Genomic DNA, 16,250 nt, shown 5'->3' with positions numbered 1-16,250 from the left:
TGCATATTTCTGGATTTTTTTGTTGATATCCTGTTTCTCACTGTTAAAATACACCTACCATTATAATTATAGATCACACATTTCTTTGCAAGTGACCAAACTTCAAATACTTATTTTCCCCACTGTTTAACTAATATAAGTTAATTTAGTAAACGCCCAAATTATTTCCTAACAATTTATGCATTTACAGGTGTCTCTGTAATGGACTCCTTTGAGCCCACTATTGTGGCAGAGCACGAGGCTTCAAGTGCCCCCACTGGCTTGGGAAACGCGGAAAGCCCCACCTTCAAAATAAAAGCATCAAATTCTAAACATGAAATGCCCAACGAAATCAAGAAACAACCAAAAACATCTAATAAAGGCAAAACATTCATCAATACACATAAACTGGGTTAGTAACAACCATATTGGTAAATAAATCCAAGCATGAAGTTAAATCAATAAATGAAACAAAATATTATTTTATTTTCAACTGACATTTGTGTATAAATAAAAAATTGGTGGATTGAAACAAATATGGCATATAGCTGTAGTATGTTAGCAAACAGATATAATGCCACATACACAGTGATTTGGTGCCATGTAACTCTCTCATTAATAGTCCACTATTCACTCTTTTAGCTCTGTTTTAGTCCCCACCAGCTGGCGAGGGAAATACAGCAGCTCCATCCTCCACTACTGTATGTTTACTAGGTATAGATAGATATATCTTACTTTTTATTCAGGGATTGGGACAATATAACGGACAAAACCACAAGGAAACAATGGGAGAGATAATTCTCTCGAGGTTGTCGCTTGTCCCCGTTCACACTGAACTTAAAAGCACAGATTAGTGCGGTTTTCAGTGAGACTTTTGTTCCAGGATGCAGAACAAATCTGGCTTAGCCTGAAAGCTCTTTTCCAAAGCGGATACTTGCTTGTAACACGGTGCTTTTGTGTTGAAGGAACATCCATAAAACACTGTGATGGAACACGGGAGGAATGCGTCAGATGATCAGATCGCCCCTTCAGGGCGGTGATGGATGGGAAGCATCTTTCAAGGCGATCAAAGGCGTGGCACGAGTCTGGCCTTGGTTTACCAGAAGGAGCTGGTCAGGTGACGGGCCCCCGGATCAAAGTGTCAGGAATTCACGTTTCCACAGGAACACATCTGTGTTGAGCCCCATAAGGGCGCTGAACTAATGCAGGAGGGTCTCCGCTGACCTCTTCACCAAATTCCTGTCAATCAGGGCGACTTATGATCCCAAGAGGCTTTCTGCTATTAGTGACGTGGTTAATTGTTTTCTTCCTGTCTTCATACAAGATCATTACTGCCCCAAAGGAACCTTATTTTCTTATTGTCTCAAGACCAAACAAATCCATGTTTGAATTCATAAAGCAGCAGTTGTTTTCTTTGATACTATGAAGCATCTGTGTGTCGTTCTACCCTGAAGGCGTGAAGCCAGATTTATCCCATTTAAAATCAGGTTGGACTTGGACAAACGTTGGCACCATGAAGCCGTATCCTGAATGTGTTTTTGTGCCCTGCGTTGCGACTGTTTAGCCGAGAGCAAAAGAAGCACAATTGACTCAAACCACGAAATGAACAGAAGTTCAGTCCACGCGCGGCAGACAAAACCAAGAACACATTTTTACAGAATTGGTTAACTTCTAAAGACGATGTTCAGATCCCTGAGTGACTCAGAGGAGACATGTCAGAGGTTAACGTGATAATTCAAAGACCCTGGAACATATTTAGCACAGACTGGAGAACAAGGAGAGGGTAGAAATAGACACTAGGGTATTGCTTCGTTCGTTTTGGGTGTTTTACACTCACGTTCTTATTCCTCTGCAATATTTGTAACTTATTTTGACTTTTTAAATTGTCTTTATCTGTGTCCATGTATTACACACAAGCACAGTCACACAATGGATTCACATTTCAAGGTAAAACACAGCAGTCAGGTTCTGATCTGCTGTGTTTGGTTTGATTAAACACTATGTAGTATTTAGCGTATTGGCAGCAATGGAATATAGTTCAGCTAACTGTATTGTAATTACTGGATAATCACCAAGAGAGCCCTTCTGAGCAGGTCCCACTCACTCAGCGACACACCAAACCCTGACCCTGTTTGGAAACCCCCCTGAAGGCCACCGTAGTTCTCCACAATGCTCACATGCTGACGGGTCTTCAGCTGGATGCAATATGGGGGATTATGTGGCTCCGGCTGTGCAAATGCTTCATATGCTAGTTTCCACCTAGCTGGCGTTTTTGCAGGAAACCACTTCCTGTTGCCACTGGAAAGCAGACTGATGGAAGCCGAGAGAGGAAATCAGAATGGTCCCGGATGCAAATTAAAAAAGAATCACCAGTAAAAGAGATGTTATAAAGCTCCTTATGGTTAAGGGAACTGCAGATCTGAGGAGAACTCTCTGACCCATCGTAGTCTTACTAACCATTGGTGTCAATCTACAATCTACAAATCAGGATTTGTGCGGCTTTACCATATATTCATATAAATAAACAGTCATACCGTATGGTTACAGAGAGGAGTCGTTCGTGTTTTGACAACGTTTTATAACGTATCATAATTTCGACTTTCTATCCCCTTTCTTTAGTGCGGAAATAGTTCTATAGTTGTGTGAACGCATCACTCCAGCCAATCCACAGACGGGGTTTGTGACCAATCAGGTGTAGAGACCACGGTGACTGGCATCAATCAACTTTTACATCCCGTTTGTTAGCGACACACATCAGCCCTGCAGCACTGGCTCAGTTGCCTGTTGGCGTTTGCGCTGTCCCCAGCTGAGTTTCAACACCCCCCCTCGGCCCCTCGGCCCCTCGGCCCCCAGCCACTGGGCAAGAGGTCAGTAGCCCTAAATGGAGCGCCGTTATGTCAAATGAGCTATGACGGCCGGCCCCGAGAACACATGCTCAGCCCCAAGAAGGAAACACCGTGTGCATCCCCGGAGAAAATGTAGAGCTATTTGCAAGAGGGGTCAAAGGTCAGCCCAGAGCGACCCCACTTTGTGTTTGTTCAGCGGGTCCCCACCTGGATGTGTTTCTAATCGAGGACCAGGCGTTTATGTGCTGCAGTAGGGGGACGTTGTTTGATTAACAGGTGGGGAGGAACAAGGTCGACGGGTCGGTTCAGTGTGTTTGTCTGTCCGTCCCCTGTTGTTTTCTTTATCTGCAGCTCTTTCTTTGCCTTTTAACAAGTCTGTCTTTTTCTGTCTTTGTGTCTCCCCCCTGCTGTGCGGAGGTCCCTCGTCCCGGTTAATTGCTTCTTGGCAGCAGAAAGAGGAACAAAGATAGTTGTTGTAGCCTCAGTAGGGAGGCGTCTCCTTCTGAGCCTTTTCATTGCTGCTTCTTTAAAAAACCCAGAAACACTCAGTATCAGAAGCTATTTATTCCCAAGTATGTTACACAAACTGTCCTTTGTCCTGGTGATTGGTGCGATATAAGAATAAAGTGAAATTAAATATACCAGCGAAAATGAACGATATAAAGAAATGAGAGGATGAGTACTTCAAAACGTGCATGTGTGTAAATAAGATTCTTTAGTGACTAAGTGACTTTAGTGACTTTAGTGTTGTGACAAAGCAACACGACAATGAGACAACTATGTGGTTCCTCCATGAAAGGTTTTAGTGTCTTTCAGCTTTCACCTTTAGACGTTCCCAGCTGTCACGGTTTGGGTTTGTTTCCTGTTTTATTTTGTAGTTTTCTGCCTCTTGTGTCCCTGCGTTACTTCACTTCCTGCCTTGTCCTGTCTTCCCCTGTGATTGGCTGCCCCTGTGATGGTGACGTATGTGTGTAGTCAGTCATCTTCAAAGCCACTCATACAAGGGGGGCTAGAGTTAATCCCACCCAACATCAGGCAAGAGACCCACAAACCTCCGGGTCGACTTAGCCGAACCCTTCACCACTGACATGCACACCTTAACACATTAGGACACGAGTTCTACACCCACAGAATACAATTATTTATAAAGAGTTATTCAACTTTTTATCATGGCTGTGCCGTCTTCGGAGCAGAGGACAGCAGGTCGGAAAGTTGCTGGTCCTCCAAGTTTTGACATCCTTGAAGTCTAAGAAGCTCTAACAAGCTGGCCGGTCTCGTCTCGCTTGATCGACAGTCACATTGTCGTATTGTCTGCAGTTCAGGGGAAGCTATGATAGCATCGCCCGAAGGAAGCATATTCTTCTTACTATTAGGTAGTATGTTCATTTCTGTATTGTGAATGAAGTCATTTAGTGCTTAGTCAATGTTCAGCCTGGGAGGAGATTTCTGTCTATTCCTTCTCTAATAGATGTCTTTCTTATTTTATGGTTTAGGCTTTTTGAGGTAGTTTTTTCTGTGTCAAGTTCAAGTTTGAGAACAAAGGATATCGTCAGTGTTCAGATAGGAAAGTCTGGTGTAGTTTTGGACAATATAAAATAAGTATATAAATATAATGTTTGATGTGTTATGAAATAGGATGATGTAAGATATGATAGGATTCAAGTATATTACATATTAGATCATATGTATAGTATATAATATAATGTGTAGTTGAAGAAGCTCAGGTAAAAGTTGTAATCATTGAATATATTGATGGTCTGGTCACCGGATGGAGACAAGAAGGAAGGTCCTAAAATGGGCGTGGCCAGAAGGCACGATGACCAACCCAGGTGGAGCAACGCTTGGATGTGCACCAATTAGACCATTGAAACGATGGTGCGTCATCTACACATGAGCTGTAAACCAAGTATCCGTAACCCCTAAAAATGTCTTATCACCCACGCAATGCACACAACGCATCCAGACCATCACACTTTTCCTGGCATTCAGCAACTTCAACAAACTCTCTCACTGTCAGTGCCTTGTTGCCATGGTAACAGACTGTTCCAGACAGGAAGTCCTTTGACGAATGTAGCGTGCAGGAGCTGATGTCTGCACATTAAAGGAGGTCAAGACATCTTTATAGCTAAAATCTTTCCATTGTTTATCCTCTTTGGTTTGGAGTTGTTTATAGGAGGATGTTTGCAGCTCGGCTGTCAGGGCCGAGCTATCTACAGATTGGGGGAAAGGGAATCGTGCTACATTGTCTTTAGAAGTGGTGGACTAGATTTGTTTCCACTTGATGGCAGATCACCGGCTGTAAAAGCCCTTCAACTTCAATTGGATCCCTCTGTTTGGGATTATATCATTAAACAAATGAGTTCTCAGTGGTTCGCTTATTGAGGACAAGAGTCACATCCGCTGTGCACACTCGCGCTTTGGGTAGAGTGGGTAATGCTGTGAGTTACAGGATGAGCTCATCCTGGCAGATGATGTCAGACTGCAGAACGAGGCCCTCGTTGTTACAGGCCACGAGGGCTCGTGATGCGGAGGCGCGTGTTTGTGTTCACCAGCAGAGATTTAGGGGAACGGATTTCTTCATCTTTCATCTATTCAGCTGCGTTCGCATCCTGTAAAACCAGCGATTCTTCATCTTCCATCCACAGAGCATTTCATTTGAACGACCTCGTCCCAAACGTCTCCCATGGGTGCTCCTAGAACGCTCGCCCTCTTTCACTCGGAGGACCGAGATACTTTTTTTTATCTCTGACCATCTTTGTTCAATCTTATTTCCTCCCCGTTCCTTTCCCTCCTCCTCCCACTCATTCTTGTTTCTTCCATCTCTCTCGCTTGCTGGTGATCTCATTTCCAGGATGTGTCTGATGTCTGTGTGACACATGCGTTTACCGTCGGTGGAGGTGGCTGAGGAGAGAGGGGGGGAGGAAGGATGTGTGAGGAGGACACACCCTGGTGAGTGGCTGTGGACGGCGTGGTGACATCATGCTAGTTGTGTGAGCTGAATGATGAAGGATCAAACAACAGAGAAGTTCTGCTGCTTCTCCTCAGGGTTCTTCTTCGGCGCTCCGGACAGTTTCCTTTGTTACATTGATATCTTCAAGTTAAATAGATAAAATGATCATGTATTGTTAATTCATTTTGCATTGCATTATTGATAAGGATGGTCTTCCAGGGAGGGGAGCGAATTGACCCAAAGCATGTGGGATCAGGGTCCCGAACACTAACGACCCCCCCGAGGCCCTGTGGTGGCCGATGGGAAGCATTAACCAGTTCAATAAATGGCGTGACGTGTAAACTGCTTTATTCAATGCTTTAATCAATGTTCATAACAATATAATACAACATATTAAAGTGATCTGTTATATATATATATATATATATATATATATATATATATATATATATATATATATATATATATATATATATATATATATATGTTAGCTATAATCAGGGACATCATTTATTTAATGAAAGAAGGATGGAATCAGAAACTGAACTTGGTTGATTAATATATGCAACTTAATATCCAGCGAGAACGATGACACAACAGCTGCATTTATAACACAGTAGTGGGAATGATAGTAGTGTTATAACACAGTAGTGGGAATGATAGTAGTGTTATAATACAGTAGTGGGAATGATAGTAGTGTTATAATGCAGTAGTGGGAATGATAGTAGTGTTATAACACAGTAGTGGGAATGATAGTAGTGTTATAATGCAGTAGTGGGAATGATAGTAGTGTTATAACACAGTAGTGGGAATGATAGTAGTGTTATAACACAGTAGTGGGAATGATAGTAGTGTTATAATACAGTAGTGGGAATGATAGTAGTGTTATAACACAGTAGTGGGAATGATAGTAGTGTTATAACACAGTGTTCAGATACAGTAATGGTAGCGTATTTGTGATCTGCACACATAATTCAAATGAAGAACTGCAGAAGCATCTCTACGTGTTCTTGTTTATACTGCTTGGTTCTAAATAATGTAGTGTCCTTCATGCTCTCAGGCTACCCCCTGCTGAGACGCACCCCCACACACAATACCAGTCTCCCCCTACTTCACCCAACTCTGCAACCTGCATAATATTCACGCACACACTGCTGCGCCATGTAAAAGGCCGCGGTCCCACCGCCCACCCTGCAACACAAAGAGATCCCGACCCTCCCCCGATCCTCCCTCCGCGCTCTCATTGGGCGAGAGGCTCAGATGCTGGCTGAGCCTCGCACCAATGAGAAGACTCCAAGGTGATGTCATGGAGGCAGCGTTGATGCTGATGCTGTTGCCCGGCGCCTGTATCCGTGCAGCCAGACGGGGGAAACCGTAGTCACCGGTCCATCAGCAGCAGCGAAGGAGACGGAGGGGGTGAGTCGGCATCTCTAGACACACAGCAGCACACATCTGCATTCTACTACATGTGTCGGAATGTAAAGCTGAAGGTTGTGTGTGTGTGTGTGTGTGTGTGTGTGTGTGTGTTGGTATGGGGGAGAAGGGGGTGAGGGGTAAGGAGATAGTGATGATGCTGACATGAGGGGGAAAAGGGAACTCGATGTACCCGTAAACCGCACGCTTTGTAGCCTGTGTCATTTATTATTCATCCACCAGGCAGCTTTGTGTGAAATCAAGAAGGAAAAGTGTTTTAGTCTTTATGGTGATAATATACAACAAATTCTATCTCCCATTACTACTAGTTCCCTTTCTTCTTTTAATCGATATGGTACATTTTGAAAGTGTATTTTATGCTCCGTCTCATGTGAAGGTATCCGGTAAGAAGAGACACTGCAGCAAGGCGACCGTTTGCTGAATCAATCTCACTGAAACGTGTCTAATCAAACGGACCCGTTGAGGTGTCAGATCCAGACGGCGGTTACAGACTGCGTTTACCTGTTGGTGACATTCCCGTCCAGCGTGCGCGGTATGGGAGGTGTGGTTTGAAGTTGCTGTCTGTCATAGCAGCTGCATTAGACATAATCACATGGGTGTGTTCAGGATTCATGCAGGAATGCATGAAAGTATATCAGTATTGCATCGTATGCTGAAACCCGGTCAGCAATGAACCCCGGGTTCATCTAGACTAGAGAAGGCTTGGCTAGCTCTTTGTGCTAAGCTAACTAACTGCTGGAAATAGCTTAATATTCAGCATCTACTTCTCAACAAGAATAAGCATATTTTCAAAAAGGTTGAACGCTTGCTTTAGATTTAACATTGAAAGGGAGACAAATCCGATAGCAGGTACAGCACATCATTAGCCACAACAGTCTCTCTATTGACACACAGCATGCAGCATTGATCTGCAGTGTGGGCGAGATGAGGAGCAGCTGTGTGCACCGTGCATGTGTATTCCAACAGTGTACAGCAGTACGGCCCGATCAGTACGGGACCAATACCAGTTAGTATGGTGGCACCTTAAAGCATGAGTACACCTATGTGTGTCACCTGTGTCGCTGCCACATGTGTGTGTCCGTGCATGTCAGGGCGGCTCCCTTTGTTTGTCATCCGTGTTCTCATTGGTTCGCTGCTCCTCAGGCCTTTCACAGCTGATAGCATGAAGTGCTAACGTTGTTACGACTAGTCAGCATCTGTTTATCAGTGGGTCAGGTCTTTGGTGCGACATCTTTATAAATGAAGGTATTGGCCTTGTGTCTGGAGGTGGCATGTACTCATGGAAACACGTCTCCTGGCTAGGCGGGTTGGCTAGCTTAGCCTGAGGACTGGAAGCATGGGGAACTTGCGGCTAACTTCCGGCTATGGTTCAAAACCTTGTGGTGTTGCAACACTGCAGGTAACCAATTCCAGGTAGCGTAGCAACATGAAACATGTAATTAGCCTTTCTGTGCTGTTTTCACAACCCGGCATGCAGTCTGGAAGCTGTGGGACCGACATGCACGTAGTGATCGATTGCTTCGGTTTGTAACCTTTAAACCAGTTTGTTACCTTTAAACTAGTTTGTTACCTTTAAACCAGTTTGTTACCTTTAAACCAGCCACGGGACCCACAGCTGGACCACTAACATGAACTAAGTTAGCATGCTATAACTTTATTTAAGCTACTAATAAATCTTTATTATCAAATCAAAATATTCTTAAATCCTAGATAGTGCAAAGAAATAACATATAAAATAAATATACGCATCTATTTTATTCGAGTAGTGCATCACGTCTCAATAGGATGAAGACTGGTTTGGATGGTAGTCTGTAAGAGAAGACGAAGGGTAGCAGGAGGACAAAGTATCACAGATACTGTTCAGGGTACATTACAGGGTACCTGTGTGTGGCCCTCATCACTTCTTCTCTTATTGCTGAAGTGAAACCTCAATGGGAGCTGCGTAGACTGCAGCGTGCCGTCCTGCAGCCACGCTTCCCACATTTATTATATGACCTTTGAATGTGCATTCAGCCCTCTCTCTCTCTCTCTCTCTCTCTCTCTCTGACAGCCTGAGAAGGATCTTCAGCATCCCTGGGGAGTGACACATACGCAGTGAGAAGATGACTCTGGCAGGTAAATGCAGCCACAGCAGAAAGTTACGCACCGTTGCAGCTCCCTTCACCCGCCTGCAGAAGCTGCCCGTTCCACAGAGGGACTGGCGCTGATGAGAGAGCTCGCTCATCATCCCAGCCATGTTGTGACGGTCAATAAGGGCGAGTGGTCACCTTCAGAGAGAGTCAACACAATGTCAAACATCACAAAGCGCTTTCCGGTGTGTGTGAGTGTTACTCACGTTGCAGGGACATAAATCTGTTTAAACCATTGTGGGGACTCACCTTCCTTCAGGGGACAAAATGCACAGCGCCATGACATAAATCAGGGTCGAGGTTCATTCATGTTTAGGTTAAGGACTAATATTAAAGTTAGATATAAAGTTATGTATATATATATTTAGGCTTAGGCTGGTCGTGGTTATTATGGTCACACTAATGTGATGAAAACTTTACTGTGTGTGTCCTCAGCCTACAAAGAGAAGGTCAAGGAGCTCCCCCTGGTGTCTCTGTTCTGTGCCTGCTTCAACCCACAACCTGCAGACAAACCCACATACAAGGCAGAAGGTAACAATAACCCTTTTCAGCAACCAGCATATGTTATTCTGGGAAATGCAATTATTATAAGGTTGCAAACATTTCCACTTTCCAACCCCACAGATGCGGTGGACCTGGGCTGGTGCGTCATCAAAGACGTGGAGGTAATTGAGCTGAACAAGCGGACGTCTGGCCAGGCCTTCGAGGTCATCCTCAAGCCCCCGTCCTTTGACGGGGTGCCAGAGCTCAATGGCTCCATGCCCCAGCGCCGCGACCCGTCCCTGGAGGAGATCCAGAAGAAACTGGAGGCGGCCGAGGAGAGGCGAAAGGTGAGGGGAGAGCGGGAGGGGTGGGTTTGGGGGGGCGTGTCGTACCCACGACGAACCCAACCTGACGGCCCATTAAGCGAGTAAACCCTGATGCTGCTTGTTCAGGACATTGGCGAACATCTGACAACACTCTGCGTGGGCAGCTGGATTTATCAGCAGGAGGAAAAGGATAAAAGGAGAGAGGGAGGGAGTGTTGTGCTGGATGGAGCAAGCAGAGGGAAAACAAAGGACATGAAAGCATACGGGCAATTATGAAAGCACGCACCCCCAGAGGCTCATATCCATCCAGCTGAGAGGTTGGTGGAGAGAGGGGGAGGAAGGGAGAGAAGAAAGTTCAATGAGAGGGATGATAGGTGTCACAGATAATGTGTCCTGCAACAAAGCGCTCACGCGACACCTGCAGCATCAGATGTCTCCTTTAGTACTGATTTAAGTGCCTTGAAGGCCCCAGAGATGTTTGGTTCTTACTATGAGAGGTGAAGTTGTCTCAATAGGTGCGGTTCCTTCACACTAGAGCTTTCACCATTTTCCCTGGCACGTAGTGTGATGGGTCCCAACAGGGAGACCATTTGGTAAATACCCCCGATGCCTCACCTTTGGTGGTGTGCGTTTCCAGTGTCAGGAGGCGGAGCTGCTGAAGCACCTGGCGGAGAAGAGGGAGCACCAGCGCGAGGTGATCCAGAAGGCCTTCGAAGAGAACAACAATTTCATCAAGAATGCCAAAGAGAAGCTTGAGCAAAAGATGGAGGCCAACAAGGAGAACCGAGAGGCCCTGCTGGCCGCCATGCTGGAGAGGCTGCAGGAGAAGGTACGACCATGAGAGACCTTCCCCCACTGTGAAAAATACCATCTAACACACCAAAAACAGTATTGGTGATGCGCCATTTTCTCTGCACGGCGCTAGAGATGATTAGCTTAGCTTAGCATGGAAACCGTACATTACCATGTTTTACATTTCTCTTTCTGCCCGGATTAAACAGACAAAATACAATGTGTTAGTCACAAAGTGTAGAGTCCAGGCTTCTTTTTACGTTGAGAGACAGCCGGGCTACTTGTGTCCCCCGTCCCTCCACTTTTTAGTAATTGTCTCACAGCTGCAGGAAGTCCCGTTGTAATCTTCTCATCAGCTTTGTTAAGTTCATTTCCTAAAATGTGGCACTATTCTATACATGTCTTCTTATTTTGTTTACGTGTCTTGGTATCAGTGACACGTGTGTGCACCGTGAGCCAGCTAACCTAGCTTAGCATTAGGTTTGCGAACAGGGCAAAACAATTCAACGATAAAACAATCCACCCAGCAGCAGCTCGTTAATAAAAATCACATTTTTAATTTTCCTTTTACTGTTTTATTGAGATCTAAAATTGTTATCGAGTGCCATCCTAAATGCATCCTACATGCATCCTACATGCATCCTACATGCACCCTACATTCATCCTAAATGCATCCTAAATGCATCCTACATGCATCCTACATGCATCCTACATGCACCCTACATTCATTCTAAATGCATCCTACATTCATCCTAAATGCATCCTACATGCATCCTAAATGCATTCTAAATGCATCCTACATGCATCCTACATGCATCCTACATTCATCCTAAATGCATCCTACATGCATCCTAAATGCATTCTAAATGCATCCTACATGCATCCTACATGCACCCTACATTCATCCTAAATGCATCCTAAATGCATCCTACATATATCCTACATGCACCCTAAATGCATCCTAAATGCATCGTACATGCATCCTACATGCACCCTACATTCATCCTAAATGCATCCTACATTCATCCTAAATGCATCCTACATGCATCCTACATGCATCCTACATGCACCCTACATTTATCCTAAATGCATCCTAAATGCATCCTACATGTATCCTACATGCACCCTAAATGCATCCTAAATGTATCGTACATGCATCCTACATGCACCCTACATTCATCCTAAATGCATCCTAAATGCATCCTAAATGCATCCTACATGCACCCTACATGCATCCTACATGCACCCTACATTCATCCTAAATGCATCCTAAATGCATCCTACATGTATCCTAAATGCATCCTAAATGCATCCTACATGCACCCTACATTCATCCTAAATGCATCCTAAATGCATCCTACATGCACCCTACATTCATCCTAAATGCATCCTAAATGCATCCTACATGTATCCTAAATGCATCCTAAATGCATCCTAAATGCATCCTACATGCACCCTACATGCATCCTACATGCACCCTACATTCATCCTAAATGCATCCTAAATGCATCCTACATGTATCCTAAATGCATCCTAAATGCATCCTACATGCACCCTACATTCATCCTAAATGCATCCTAAATGCATCCTACATGCACCCTACATTCATCCTAAATGCATCCTAAATGCATCCTACATGTATCCTAAATGCATCCTAAATGCATCCTACATGCATCCTAAATCCTGATGTAGTTCACATGCCTGACCAGTAATCACCGTGTCATTTCCTCACAAAGTCGCATGCTTGTTCTGTTGGCATCCCGCTCATTAATGCATTAATACATTTTGACTGCTAACGTCGCCGCGTCTCTGTGTTTCTCCGACAGGACAAACACGCAGAGGAAGTGAGGAAGAACAAGGAGATGAAGGAGGAAGCCTGCCGGTAGATGAAGAAAGAAGAGCAGAAAAGAGAGAGAGAGAACAGGACACAGAGTCTCATCCTCGCTCCAAAAAATAAAAATAAAAGGAAGGAAATCAGTGCAGGAAAGAGAAAAAAGCAACTCAAAAACAAGTGAACTAATGGGAACAGGAGGTTTTGAAACTGATGTGTGCTGTAACGATTGTGTGTGTAAAGGTAAGCGGCATTAAACCCGGAGGTGAAGCATAAACTGTTGGATGCTCTCATCAGTACAGTGGTGATATAAACCTTTACCACGTCAAATATGACAAATGTGCTCAAACAAAACAAGCAAACTGGACACAAAGATGTAGTTTAGCAGTTCGAGTCGGCTGCTGCAGTCCGTGATTCACAGAACACACACAGCGCAATAGTTCAATTCACACAAACGGGAAATACGGCTGTTTCCCTTGTAAGAAAAGAAGAAAATGATTTTTTTTAAGCTCTTTGTGGGTTTGTTGTGTGGGTCTGCTGGGACGCCGCAGCAGGCAGGATCTCAGTTTATCTCAGCATGTTCCATGTGAATATCACAGGAAACTCATTGAAAAGGGGAGGAAGCTCTGCCTCATTCTGCGTTCTCCGTCTCTTTGTAAAACTCCGTAGTGTGTAGATGTAGATCAGCAACATGCGTCTCAGATGCAGAACACTGTTTGCACTCTTCTCTTCTCCCGTTAAGCACAACTCAAAAGCACATCTGCACACATCTGCACACATGTGCACACATGCAGGACGGCAGCTGTAAATACACTGAATTCAGTGTTTGATCGCCACCGGAGTGCAAACCAAAAACAGTCCCACGGAGAGATGACATTTGGCTTGTTGAGTGTAGTGACTTTGATTGACGTGTTTGACGTGTAACTGGGGGGCGGCGCTCGCCGTGGCGCTGCTGCTGGGTTGATTGTATCTGTGTGCCGTGGTCAGTAAAAACGGCCTGACTGACCTCTGGTCCTCCTCATTCCTCATGTGTTCATTGGTGTAACGGTTTGCATGCACAGTAAGAAAAGGTCATTTAAACCAATAATATTAATGAAAGAGTAATTAAATAAATATGTTACGTTGACATATTAATGTAGATGCTAGAATATGAAGGCAACGATAATTCTCTTTTTAGTAAACATGAAACTAAAGTAGTCTGAGAGCAACATCTGTCAGAAAGGAGTCAACTAAAACGATGTGAAGGACACAGGACACACTCGCTCCCTAAGTCGGAATGTTTCTTTATTCTGCATGAAACATAATAAGACTTAATCACACGCCACTGATATATTCACATCATGCATGAACTTATCTCAACTCTTATGCGTTAAAATAGGACTTATCATATTAGTCATTGCATGTTAATTCCCCAACATTAATATTGTTTTTGATAAATTAATAAATAAATGCCATAGTTAACACATTCAAATGCGTCTTCACGGCCCAAAATACATTAAAGTTGGATTAAAAACTTTAAAAACGCATTTTTACATTGTTAACAATAAAATGAAGTTGGTGTTAAAAAAACATGCAGAATAAGAGAAATAAATGACTTTTTTTTTTTTAAGACCGCACCCTCACAAAGAATGATAAAGTCTCTACAAGAATCAGTATATGCAGGAACACGCTCCTCGGCGCCGGTCGGGTCACAGGGACTCAGGAGGGTCCAGTGTGGTTGGTTCCGTGCGTGACGACGCTGGGCCTCACGCAGGTGCAGCCCACCGCGATCACCTCCGTGCCCAGCCGGAAGCCGTACCTCGTCCTCCTGCGCTTACCGGCCCTTTGCCTCAAGGTCCTGCAGTGGGGGAGATGAGTGAGGCCACTGAGGAGAAAGGGGAAATACACCTGCTGTCCAGGGGCTGCTTCTACAACGACTGCGGGGCTCACTTGTGGAGGACCAGGACCTGGTGGTAGATGGGTTTGGCCTCCAGCGATGCGTCTTCTCCTCCCCCGTGCGGGCTCAGACAGCCGGAGGTGAGACACACGGCGTGGAAGATCTGCCGAGGCAACCGGGACTCCACGCAGGACTCTCTGCAGAGGGAACGAAACGCATCCTCATAGAAGGGACCTCAGGCCCTGAAGGGCCACACCTGAGGAAGCTGACGAGGCCTCACCTGTACGTCCACGGGGACAGAGACGTGTTGGCGATGCTCGCGGAGGAGCTGCCCAGCTGAGGCTGCACTGAGGAATCCAGGACCAGTCTCAACGTCGTCCCCGCCAGTCGGGCTCCGTGGGCCGACCTGTGGGACGCCGCCAGGCCCACCAGCAGCAGAGCGCTCAGCACCTGGACGTCAGGAGGCCCGTCAGAGGCCGACAGAAGCCACACCCATCGTGGAGCATTTGCACAGGAACAATATCACACGTCTTTCATTTGCGTCCGTGACCAACAGCTGGGCAACGCTGTTCTCGTGGCGTTGGATAAAAGTGAAGCACTCACCAGCAGCATGGTTGGTCTCTCCTGCACCGTGTGAACTGCGAGGCCTCCTGCTCGTGTTTATATGCAGGCGGACGGCGTTGGTGTGTGTTGGTAACCTCGGCGGTGCATTTCCGCTATGACTGTCACCCATTTTTGAAGATGCCGATCGACAGATAAGATCTCTTGAATGGTTTTGTGGTCTTTCTTCGTCCCCGTCCACTGGTTACTTTCTATTCTTGTGCACTTTTCTCATTGCACGCTGTCTTCATGTGCTGCATGAGGGCAGAAGAGGCCTCCAGACGGGACATTTCATCAACGGCCTGAACTTTCTTTGTTCTAGTCATGCAGAAGAACAGCGAGCACACCTCCAGGCTGCCAGCACAGCCTGAGCGATGTAGGTCAGGGGAGCGCTGATGACAGTTCTGGTAATGAATCAGCAGAAACCCTCTGATAACATCTTCTTTCCTCCGGCATCATGAGACGAGCTCCTGGAGGTCGGTGACCACCTCTGAAATGGCTGCGTGGAGGCCTGGCGAGGACACACTCTGCTTCAGAGGACATTACGTCCTTAAGGCTGCACGTTGCCTCACGTCTTTTACTGCCAATCGCTTCTGTGTGAGGGGAACCCAGAAGGCTGCATGTATACAGTGGGGCAAACACGCATTTAGTCGGCCAAGTTCTCCCACTCAAAGAGAGGAGAGATGTTTCATCGTAGGTACACTTCAACTATGAAAAACAAATCCAGAAAATCACAATGTTTATTGGTAAATTATGGTGGAAAGTAAGTATTTGGTCAACAAAAGTACATCTCAATACTTTGTTATATACCCTTTGTTGGATACATAACAAAGTTCATTCTTTTCTTCACACGGATCAGTCGTCCTGGTCCCTTTGCAGATAATCAGCCCCACAGCACGAGGTTTCCTCTCCCGTGCTGCACAGCAGGTATGTGTTCTTTCTCCTCCAAACACGACGAGTTGAGTTCGTATCTTTGTATCCTCTTCTGGATCATCCGAATGCGC

General features: G+C 45.3%; 2 protein-coding genes across 3 annotated transcripts; one reads left to right on the top strand and one right to left on the bottom strand.

The window, feature by feature from the left end:
• The first annotated feature begins 6,835 nt into the window (after positions 1 to 6,835).
• Positions 6,836 to 13,776, top strand: stmn4 (stathmin-like 4). 2 transcript variants are annotated; one of them, XM_040160851.2, is made up of 6 exons: positions 6,836 to 7,191; positions 9,260 to 9,324; positions 9,774 to 9,869; positions 9,963 to 10,168; positions 10,785 to 10,976; positions 12,766 to 13,776. In XM_040160851.2, the coding sequence occupies exons 2-6, from the start codon at positions 9,312 to 9,314 to the stop codon at positions 12,823 to 12,825; spliced, it is 567 nt and encodes a 188-aa protein (XP_040016785.2). In that variant the 5' UTR covers positions 6,836 to 7,191; positions 9,260 to 9,311; the 3' UTR covers positions 12,826 to 13,776. The 2 variants fall into 2 exon arrangements, with proteins under 2 accessions (XP_040016785.2, XP_040016784.2); XM_040160850.2 differs by having other exon boundaries at positions 7,074 to 7,191; positions 9,774 to 10,168.
• A 248-nt stretch (positions 13,777 to 14,024) lies between these two features.
• On the bottom strand, positions 14,025 to 15,370 carry LOC120808393 (interleukin-17C-like). The gene is made up of 4 exons (XM_078093938.1): positions 15,250 to 15,370; positions 14,927 to 15,096; positions 14,700 to 14,843; positions 14,025 to 14,607 (listed from the first exon to the last, which is right to left on the bottom strand). Exons 1-4 carry the CDS (start codon positions 15,256 to 15,258, stop codon positions 14,469 to 14,471), a joined length of 462 nt encoding a protein of 153 aa, XP_077950064.1. The 5' UTR covers positions 15,259 to 15,370; the 3' UTR covers positions 14,025 to 14,468.
• Positions 15,371 to 16,250: the final 880 nt, after the last annotated feature.

The sequence above is a fragment of the Gasterosteus aculeatus genome, chromosome 18, assembly GCF_964276395.1.
Source record: "Gasterosteus aculeatus chromosome 18, fGasAcu3.hap1.1, whole genome shotgun sequence".
In the NCBI taxonomy this organism is placed as follows: domain Eukaryota; kingdom Metazoa; phylum Chordata; class Actinopteri; order Perciformes; family Gasterosteidae; genus Gasterosteus; species Gasterosteus aculeatus.
Note: the sequence above shows the minus strand (reverse complement) of the source record. Positions and strands in the feature narration are given on the sequence as shown.